This window comes from Equus asinus, chromosome 20, assembly GCF_041296235.1.
Source record: "Equus asinus isolate D_3611 breed Donkey chromosome 20, EquAss-T2T_v2, whole genome shotgun sequence".
Taxonomy (NCBI): Eukaryota; Metazoa; Chordata; class Mammalia; order Perissodactyla; family Equidae; genus Equus; species Equus asinus.
The window spans coordinates 89,371,501-89,382,626 of NC_091809.1; the positions used below are offsets into that span (position 1 = coordinate 89,371,501).

An 11,126-nucleotide genomic window follows, 5' to 3' on the forward strand; every position below is an offset into this window, starting at 1 on the left:
ATTCTCTAATACCCCATCGATTTTTAATAAAAGTCCATTGAAAAAGATTTTTGAATTTCTGGGCCTTGGTGTTTTAGATTGATGGAAAATTTCGAGGGCAGAAAGTTAGAGGGGAGAATTAACCCGAGTTTCAGTGTGCTTACCAGGCTTCTGAGGAGGGGAAAGGAGAAGTTCTGATCAGTACTATGAATGGTGGTCGCTGAGGTTTGTGTGGCGGTCTTCAGTGAGCAGAGTAGGGCACAAAATATGTGTTGGAACTTGGAGCTTATTCCCGCCACTGTTTGCAGGTGTTCCTTGAGAGCCCACCCCTTGGTTAATGGTAAAACCCTGTGCTACTTCTCTGACTTAAGACTTTTGCCTTTGCCCTAATACAAACACAAAACAACTCTATTGCTCCTAACAAGTTGACAAGAATTTTCTTGAAGGTCCTCCAGTCCAAATCATTACCAACTTACCCATATCAAATCTCATCTCTTTCCTCTCCTCCTTGACCCTTATCTTCCCTATATCCTCCTTTCTTATCCCTGATGAGTGCCCTCCTTAGCACTTTTTCCTTTTCTAGCATTGTTTGACATAATCTTCATTCCTGTTCATGCCCCTCCTCAAAGGCCACTCACTGTTCTAATTCTCCCATTTATCTGCTTCCATTCATCACAAGTTGGCCATTTACTTGTAGATAGGCTCTATTGCCAGAAGCTCATCAAGCTCCAGACACTTGCTTCCAGCCACCCAGTGTTATCTCTTAAGCTCTAAATCTATTAAAGCCCATTTCTTCACTACAAACATTGGAGAATAGGGCGGTGGGGGTGGGGGGTGGATCTGGAATATGAAAGAAGGAAAAGGGAACTGATTCCTAGATGTTCTAACAGGTGGAAGTGTATACATGAACATAAGTCAATAATGCGGTACATAGAGTAAATATTAATTTAGGGACTCTGAAACTGGATTGACAATATTAGCTGATATACACCAAATGTCTAGTACGTACCAGGCCTTCTTCTAAGTTTATTATATGTATTAATTTATTTCATGTAAGTACGATATCAAGAGCTAAGTAGTTGAGAATCTTTCTCAACATGGTTCTGGTTATTTCAGCCAGGGTGTCATATCCAATTCAGGACACTATGTATTAAGAAATTCATTGTCAAACTGAGACTTAGTAATATAAAGTTATAGCATGACAAAAGGCATTGATCCATTTTTTTTGCGGGGGGGATCATCTTTACAAATTATGGATGTGTGGACTGCAAAAACAAGGACATCTGTGATAATTTCAAAATATATGAATGGCTGTCTTGGGGAAAAGAGCAAAACTAGGATCATCGGAGAGAAATCATGGACAAATTGATTTGCATTAAATATGAAAGAGAGCTTTCTGTCAGCCTAAAGCAGGACAACTGTCTGCAATTTAAACTGCTCCACTAGGGGGCTGACCTGGTGGCACAGCTGTTAAGTACACACATTCTGCTTCTCGGTGGCCCAGGGTTTGCTGGTTCGGATCCCGGGTGCTGACATGGCACCCCTTGGCACACCATGCTGTGGTAGGCATCCCACAGATAAAGTAGAGGAAGATGGGCAGAGATGTTAGCTCAGGGCCAGGTTTCAGCAAAAAGAGAAAGATTGGCAGTAGTTAGCTCAGGGCTAATCTTCCTCAAAAAAAAATAGTAAAATAAAATAAAAAAATAAATAAACTGTTCCACTGGGATAGAGTTGGGGAGAAGCTTTTTCATCAATATTTTTTCTGACTTCATGTTCCAGGGGCCCAAGGACATACTCAACTCAGCCTCACTACACCTTTTATCCCATTGTAGGATTTATAGACCTCCTTTCTTTAAAGGTCAGGCAAGATGAAGCCTAATTCCCTACTTGGACTAAGTCTCCTAACCAAGCAAGGAAATGGGACCCTCTTATAGGAAGGCAAAGGGAAGAAAGAGAAACTAGGATGCTCCTTACAGAGATGCTCAGGATTTCTGGGGTGCTAATGCATCCAGACTCATCACACCTTCCACCACCTCATTGCCGTTTTCTTCCAATTTATTGGAGGTTGCCTATTAGTAAAGGATCCCTACCAGCCTTGTTATTCTTTATATCTAGATCCAGTATAACCTCTGCTTCCCTCCCTTGGCCCTGGAACTTACAGAAGACATAAAAGGATTTGTCCTTTATACTGGATCAGCTGTAATTGCAACCATGCTGGGATTCTGCTGAATGAATCTTAATTTTTTTGAGCTCCTTATTCCTCTCCGACCCCCCTTCTTAGACCCAGATGAGAAAAAACAGCTTGGGAAGCATAGATTTGGGAGATGAGGAGCTGAGTCCTTTTGGAACACTGCCTCATGGTGCTCTTGCAGGTAGGGAGTTGAGATGTAAAGGATAAATTGTTTGAAACTGAAGTGAGAACTTGCCTAGAATCCTGCAGCCAGGGATCTGGCGCATAAGCCTGATGCATAAACATAGATGAAAATAAAGGAAAAGAGCGACCTCCTTTATAATAATAACTCCAAGGTTTTGAGCACTTTCTGAGTGACCTAAACTACTTAAATTCTTTATATAACTTTTCTCTGAATCATCTCCCAACTCTTTGGAATAGGAACTAATTTCCCCACCCTGTAGGGATAGATGGAGAGATGAAGACTTGCCCCAAGTCACACAGTTAGCCTACATTTATGGTCACATCGGTCTGATTCCAATGTCTGTATTCTGAATATCTCTACTGTCTCCATGATTCTGATAAATGTGACTGTAGGTATTGCTATCCTAAACAAAATCCTAGCAAACAGAGTTCAGCAAACTAACATTTTTTTTAAACAACAAATATATATAGCTCCTAAAAAATGCAAAGAGAACTCAATATAAGGAAATCTGTCAACCTAACTTAACACATCAAGGTTGTGGACAAGATCATGAGAATAAAATCATTCAAATCACAAGCAGATTAAATCCTAGCTCTGGCATTTGCTATTTGTGTGACTCATCCATTAAACAAATACTTATAAACTCCAGTGTTACAATGGTGAATAAGGCAAATGTGGATCAAAAAGGCCTCAACTAAATGAGGTGTGAATAAGAGAGAAAACAAGAGTAGAAGCAGGGGAACCAGTCAGAAGACTATTATTTGGTCCAGGCAAGAGATGGTGGTAGCCTGGACCAGTTTGGTGGCAGCGGAAATGAATCTGAATGGACAAATTTTGGAAGGATAGTCAAGTAGATATACTGATAAATTAGAAATGAGGTATTCCATGTAGAAATCCAATATGATTCTTAGGATTCTGTCTTAGACAACTTGGTAGATATTAGCCCATTTTCTTTTCTTCTTCTTTTGAGGAAGATTAGCCCTGAGCTAACATCTGCTGCCAATCCTCCTCTTTTTGCTGAGGAAGGCTGGCCCTGAGCTAACATCCTTGCCCATTTTCCTCTACTTTATATGTGGGATGCCTACCACAGCATGGCTTGCCAAGTGGTGCCATGTCCGCACCCGGGATCCTAACCTGTGAACCCCCAGCTGCCAAAATGGAACATGCGTGCTTAACCCCTGCACCACTGGACCAGCCCTAGCTCATTTTCTGTAATGACATCACACAGTACAATTTCCGGGTCTTGTTGAGTTTACATTTGAGCTTGTGAGGATAAATTTAACATAAAATCAACAAGTTTATTTGCGGGATTTTTTTCTAGCAAGTTTCAGTCTTTCACAGAGGAGACATACGATTCAATTTAAACAAAGTTTGGATTTTTTCAAAGAACTGCAATTCAGGGAGAGAACAAAGGAGGTTAGATTACTTCCAAGACTGTAATTAACTGGTGGGCCATAGAATCTAGGCTAGACAAGGAATAAACTCAAAACAAGAGAGGGATGAGTAATAATATGAAGGGAATTCTGTCAACGTCTTGGTTGTCTTGATGTCCAAGAATTGGGTATCCCAACTAAGGATACTTGAAAATTTGAGCCTCAAGTTAGGAAGTGGTGGTCAGAAAGTAGGATGTTTCAAATCTAAATTTTAGAGGTGGATCAACTACAAAATGAGATAAATCAAAAATTGGGAGTTAAACAAGAAAAGTTAAGTTTCGCATACAGGCTGAACTAAGTACTTAGTCATTTCCAGTTTTCTCAGCAATGGGACTCCCACTGCATGCAGATGACATTCTGATGAAAATATACAAAACCCTGTCTTCTGCCATCATAGAGCATTACTAAGGGCTACTTTGTAATTTCCACTCCTCCCATCCTTATTTTTTCTGTTTCTCCACGAGTTCCTAAGTGATGACTTTTAAATGTATTCCTGAATTCAGTGACTTCCTACATTTGTATTCTACTTATAAACACTGATACAATTTTCTCACCAATTTAATACTCATCCTTCGATCTCTCACTCTAAACAATACAGCCCAATAAATAGCAGTTTTTAATTTTTCCTCTGATTAAGAAAAAATACATCGACATTCTAACATTTAAATTATATGATATTGTATATTATTTAAGGTCCAGCAAAATCTCACCCTTTAGAAATAATTGGTGTAAACAATCTGTTGTGTATCTTTCATCTATATTCCTCTATGTGTATGTTAAGATTTTATATAAGTAAATAAGTGTTCCATATCAATTTAACTTACATACATGAGTCTGTTATAATTTCTTTATTATATCTCCTGCTTTACACTAGGCACAACCATTTTATATACTATGAATCTGTAGTATGTTTTATTATCTGGTAAGGTGTGACTTGAATCTTTGTAAAAACTGTCTTCCATTTTGCAAAACTTTCACCTTCCATTTACATTTTAGAATAACTGGAATAAATGTTCCTCTGAAAATCTTGCTGGAAGGTTTCTTGAAGTTGCATTGAATTTATCAATTCACCTGGGGAGAACTGACATCTTTAAAACATCCATGTGTCCTTTCCTTGTACATGATGTATCTCTACATTTAATCAGATCTTCACTTAAATATTTTAAACATAATTTTAAAATAATATCCTTTAAGTTCTTGTGCATTAGTTATGATGCTATTTTCTGCATATTAATAAGTTTATTCATATTATAAATAGTATGTTAATTTCTAATACCTTTAGATGATTTTTTACTGGTATCATATCTTAACATCTTACTAAACATATAGCTAATTCTAAAAATATGTTTATTATTTTTAATCATTATATCATATAGAAATAATGATAGTTTAACCACTTTTATTTTGATTCTTAAAACTCTTCTTCCTCCCTTGACTTCTTGTGTTGGTCAGGACTTCCTTTGCATTGAACAGTAACAATGATAAGGGCATTCTGCACTGTTCCCCTTGGTGTATTGACCTTAGCAAAAAGGAGCTGCCACCTCCAAGGTTATGCCCTTCCCTGGGGCAACCCGCATGCAACAACTAGTTAATAAGAAAGGAAAAAGGCCTGGCACACATGACTTAATTTAGAATGCTCTGAAAGGCCATGCCAGAGCTCCCTATGTGATTGGGTGAGTTCTTCTTTTTGTTTTTGTTTCCTCAAGTATTTTTGGATAGTTTTCGCACATGCGTACCCATCAGTACTCTGCTGAATACTTAAGGGGCCCCTCTGTAGATCTTTTGAATTTTCTTTCTATGCAGTTCTCTCTTCTCCAATACTCTATCCTGTGAACACTAGCTACCTTATACTCCCCTGACTCCCATGTGCTTCTCCTCAACACAGGAAGACAGTCAGGCTACATCTAAATTCACCCTCCGTTTGGCATAGACTGGAATCTCCCTCCAATAAGCTGCCACAAGCTTTCTCCAGTAAACAGGACTTACCTCATTTGTTTCTTGTCTCTCAGAGATCATTATCCTCATTGCCTAATGTTCAAAATCTTCAGAACCATTGTTTTATATATTTTGTCTAGTTTTTTGTTGTAGTTTCAAGTGAGAAGATAAATTTAGTCCCTGTTGCTTCATCTTGACAAGATATAGTCCCTCTTGAGTGTGTAAAATCATGCTGGGCAAGCAAATGAAAGCACCATCCCACTTCTCCATCCAACTGACTCCTCCCCGGGCTCAAGGTTGGATTTGTTACTGCATACGGCTCCTCCCCTCCTCTCAGTCAGCGGAGAGATCTATTCTATAGCTGAAGTCCTAGTCTCTTAGAAATATGTAGCACAACAAAAGGGAATACACCTCTGGGGGAACCTGAGGTCAGAGTGATTTGGGGACCCCAAAATGTATCTAAGAAATTTGAAGAAAATAGATTTTAGGACTGGAGGAAGGGCAGTAGTGTACAGAAATGGGACAGTAAGTGAAATGTGACTAATTCAGGACCTTCAAGACTAAGAACAGCACTTAGATTTATTTTTAAGTAAAGAGTCTATCAAAGTTTTCTTCCTCTTGTGTGGAGACAATAGGATGTGTACTCAGGATTAATATAAGTGTCTCAGGGAAGATTATGTAACTCTGAATCTTTTTTTCACAGGATTAAGCAGGGACAGCTGCATGCCCAGGCCTCCAGGTTAATTATGTTCAGCTTTGAGGAACCTAATCTCTGTCTTCACCCATAGGAAGAGAACCTTATGCCAATATTCCATGAATAACCAAAGACTGAAGATGAGAAAACCTACAGAATTGTCAGCATGAAAATACAATCATCCTTCTCTTCCTCTTACACATCCAACTGATAATCAAGTTCTGCTCATTCTTTAAAGAAAATCCTTTAAAATACTTTGTAACCACTTTTTCATGCCCTTTGCAATTAACCAAGCAGCTCCCAGCCTCCACCTTTCACGAAGTTGTTGCTATACTCTAATGCCATATAATATATACATTTTCATCCAATATTTGCAATTTACCGGTCAAGAGATATTTCAAAAACAAAGATAGTATTTGTTGAAAACAAGGGATTAGTACTCTCTACATTTCAAATGTCTTTAAGAATTTTGGAATCCACTCAGTGGATTCCACTTAACCAGTGTTTAAATACCTCTTAATGGAGAGGTCCTTGCTTTCATCTTATTGAATTTTGTGAATAAGCATTATGTCTGACCTTTGGGTAAGTTTATTGGATGAGTCTGAACCCTAAGTTCCCTACTACTCATGTAAATAATGACATCACTGCCTACCAACTACAATAATGTATTATGTTTCCTCACCCATTTTCACCAGATTGTGACATCCAGAAGTTTAACCACATGCTATACTTACATTCCCCTCATTTGAGGCTCTTGGGTGCAGCTCCAGATCATATGGAGCATGGTTTTGAGTAAACAGACTGTCACCAATATCACAACAGTCAGTTTTACCACTTCCCACATTACTGGTCTTCCCATTCCCCATATCTACCTCCATTTGAGTCCTCAATGTCCTGTCCTCTCCATAAACAATTTAAAGGTGTATGAGGTTTCTTCTGGGCATAGGCTGGTACTATTATGAATACTATCCTTTTGCAATATAAGCTTGAACAGTCATGATCATAAAAAGATGGTGACATCTCTGAGTTCCGAGTCTCTGCTTAGTTCTTCCTGACTCTGAAGGGAGAGGGTAGAGAAAGAATATGCCTATTGGCAGTAGCACGTTCACAAAAATGACAGAGATCATGGCCTGAAGAGGAGAGCTAGGGCTTCATTTGTATCTGAGGAAGGAATGCTGTGTCATTGAAAGACTTTGGAGTCACATAGACTTGTACTTGAATTCATGCCCCACCACTCACTGGATGTGACCTTTGTCAACATCACTCCATAAATTTTTGTTTTCTGAAGTATAAAGTGGAACAATGATCCCTGCCCTGCAGAATTGTTATGAGGGTGAGAGGATTTAAGTATATAAATGTCTAGACATAAATTAGATACCTAAGAATGTTAGTTACCTGAACTAGGCATGAACTTTGGTCATTTACTAAGAGATCCACAGTAATTCCTGATACTGGAGGGATAGAAAGTTGGTAGGAAATATTCACTATCCAACCATTATTTTACTGTCTGGAATCATAACTCCCGAAATAGAAAACAGACAAAATAGTAATAGGTGTTTCTCTAGAGAGTTCCTTCTGTGTATTTAAAGGCCTTTCTGCAACAACTTCTGAAACCCTTGCTTTAACTCTTTGGTTTGAAACCCATAAACAATAGGGTTCAAAGCAGGAGGTATGAGGTGATGAAGGACATTGAGCAAGATCAGGATGTCCATGGGGACCTTCTTTCTGGACACATTTGTCAACACCACAACTAGCAGGATGGTGCTGAAAAAGATGACGAGGATAAAGTGGGAGCCACATGTGCTCAGGGCTTTGACTGCAGCCCCCTCGGCTTTGAATCTAAGTACAGCTCTTAGAATGAAGGTGTAGGAGAGGAAAATGAGAATAAAATCTGAGCCCAATAAGGTCCAACCAGCTACAAATTGGTAGATTCTGTTAAGGGTGAAATCGTCACAGGAGAGCCTGGACACAGACAGGTTGGCACAGATGCAGTTCTCAATGACATTTTTCCCACAGTAGTGAAGTTGGGCAGAGAGAATGGGGACAGGCGAAAGCAACAAAGCATTCCGAGCCACGATGAAAGCACTAGCCTTGGCCACAAATTGGTTAGTGATGATGGATTTGTATCGTAGTGGGTGACAAATGGCCACATAGCGGTCATAGGCCATGACCGTGAATGTGCAGGACTCCATGGGGAGGAAACTGTTCATGATAAACATCTGGAGGAAGCAGGCAAAGAAGCTGATGGACCTAAAGTCAAACCAGAAGATGACCAGGACCTTGGGGATGACAGTGAGGCAGAGCACAATGTCCAGCAGAGAGAGGATACTCAACAAGTAGTACATGGGCTCGTGCAGAGATGCCTCCAGCCAGATGGTGATCAGAAGGGTGGCATTGGCCCCCATGGCCAGGAGGAAGAGGAGGCTGAGGGGCAGGGACAGCCAGTGCTGCCAACTCTGGTAGTTAGGGAAGCAGATGAGGAGGAATTCGGAGACTGGAGCAGTGGAGTAGTTGCTGGGTAATGTCATGAGATAAATCCTAAACTGAAGAGATTTCACCTGGGTTTATTTATGGTAAGACACAGGAATTAAGTCAATAAAAAATGAAATTGTAAAAGTATTTACTAATACTTATCCAGAAAACTGATGAGATATAGAATAACAATTTCAAATTAAGGCAAAGTTCAATGAAGATAAATATGAATGAGGGTGGGATTTTGCAAATTGTTTCTAAAGCTAATTTGGAAAAACAAATAAGAGAAACTAGCCAGAAGGTTTAGAAAGAAAATAATGAGAATAATCTCATTAAAACATACTGTAAAGCTACAAAATTTTTTTCCAAGTGATACTGACAAAGAAAATTGACTAATTTTAGATTCTGTAGGCCAGAAATACTCACTAGTTTACAGATTAATCTAGAATTAATAAAGATATCATAAAACCATATTTAACTGTATGTCTCTTCAGTGAGTATTGCTGATATAATTCATCAGATAGTGGTAAAAAAATAGTTTTTTCTCACCATTTTTAGGTACATCAAAGCAAATTTGATTTGGAAAAATGTATGATATACTCCCAATCCTATGATATTGTAGAAGAAAATAAAAGTACACATTGATTAAATATAAAGAGGCTCCCCCACACTCCCCTATCCTTCTGACTTATTGTGCCTGTAGCACAACTCATCCCAGACATACTTAATTAAAGCCTACACAAGTGCAGTTCAGTGTTCCTATAGAACGTTATGCTCAAAAGCAAGCTGTTTTTATCAACATTTGTGACCACCAACCTCAAATGAACACTTAACAGGCATGTCCATTATAATAACTTTTTGTTAATTATACACTGTATAATTACACTGTAAGTGATTTTTCAAATATTCTTTATTATTCTCAAATGCTGAATCCTCTCCTTTCTCAGAAGATGACTCTGCATCTGCTTCACAAAGGTAGCAGAGGCTATCAGATGCAAGCTCCTCAGTTTTCCATGATAGACTCATAAACCCATCAACATCTACACCCTTGCTCTCCTCTTTGCATCTAGTAGACTCAAGGCTCTATCCCTCCCCCTAATTCCAAATCCTCCAACTCAGATTTGGAGTCAATTTACCCTGATCTTCTTAGGAATGTAAATCTACTAATTATCCATTCCATTTCCTATATATTCAACCTCTCTCTCCCTAGATCCTTATTGAAAATGCTCAAATATCTCATATCTTATTAAATTTATATATTTTTCCCATATCCCTTTTTGGTGTAAAGACCATAAATTCAGTTTTAGACAAAGGTACCAAATTTCTCTCTCTTCTTCCTCTTTCTTTCACACCCAAACTTAATGAACCAGAAGAGGCATAGGATATCTAAAAGTAAACAGGAGACTGTTGGCTTCAATTGTCCAGTTGAGGAGTGATAAGTGTGTAAATAAGTGGCTCTGGAATGACTCAGAGGATGCAGAAAAGGGATGTCTTTTAGAGGTATAAACATAATGGATAGACAGAGATTAGACTGAGTAGTTCTACAGAAGAAGAGAAGGTAGGAAATCTAAAATTGTATTCTGTCTTCTGGATTAAAGGATTAAAATTCACCAGGTAGACAACAGGCTTTAAAAGATTCAGTGCATGTTGTGGAGGCATAAATGATGGATACAATTTTGATATGTTGAGTTTAGAGAGCTGGCAAACTATCAAAATATACATGACTGTGAACTGTGGAGAAAAGAGTCTGAATTCACTTGAAAGCTTGGAGTTAAAGGTAGGGAATTGGAAATCATCAACACGTAAGGTATAGTTCAAACCATTGTTATTCTTATTTCTCACTCTCTACTGATTCTCTTTTCCTGTCTTTTTTTCTCATCCCTGAAAGATCCCTTCCTTGGCTTTGTTCTTTTTCCTGCACCTTATGTGTAGCTCCCATCCATGATCATGCTTCACAAATCCCAGTCTCTGATCCATCCACCTCCCTGTTCTCATTCTTTCTCACATTGTAGAGAACTATTCTAATTAAGCTCATCCTTCTGCAACCTGAATTTAACTAAAAAGAGTGTACTCCATACAAAAGAGAAGAAAGGAGAGGATTGAAAGGAATAGGTGCAGAGAATAAGGGGTCAAATTCCTGGATATATTGTCAAGTGGAAGTATAGACATGAATATGAGCCAAAGTTTTGATATATTGGGTTAATAAGAATTATTAGAATCTTACTCTACCAGAAGAAG

The 11,126-nt window shown here is 38.6% G+C and overlaps 1 protein-coding gene across 1 annotated transcript; it reads right to left on the reverse strand.

Annotated features, from left to right (window-relative positions):
• Nucleotides 1-7,999: 7,999 nt before the first annotated feature.
• On the reverse strand, nucleotides 8,000-8,944 carry LOC106828931 (olfactory receptor 56A1-like). The gene has a single exon (XM_014837742.3). It carries the CDS (start codon nucleotides 8,942-8,944, stop codon nucleotides 8,000-8,002), a length of 945 nt encoding a protein of 314 aa, XP_014693228.1.
• Nucleotides 8,945-11,126: the final 2,182 nt, after the last annotated feature.

Excerpts from the sequence above, each read along its gene's own strand:
- LOC106828931 (XM_014837742.3), bottom strand. The coding sequence starts at position 8,944 with ATGACATTACCCAGCAACTACTCCACTGCTCCAGTCTCCGAATTCCTC.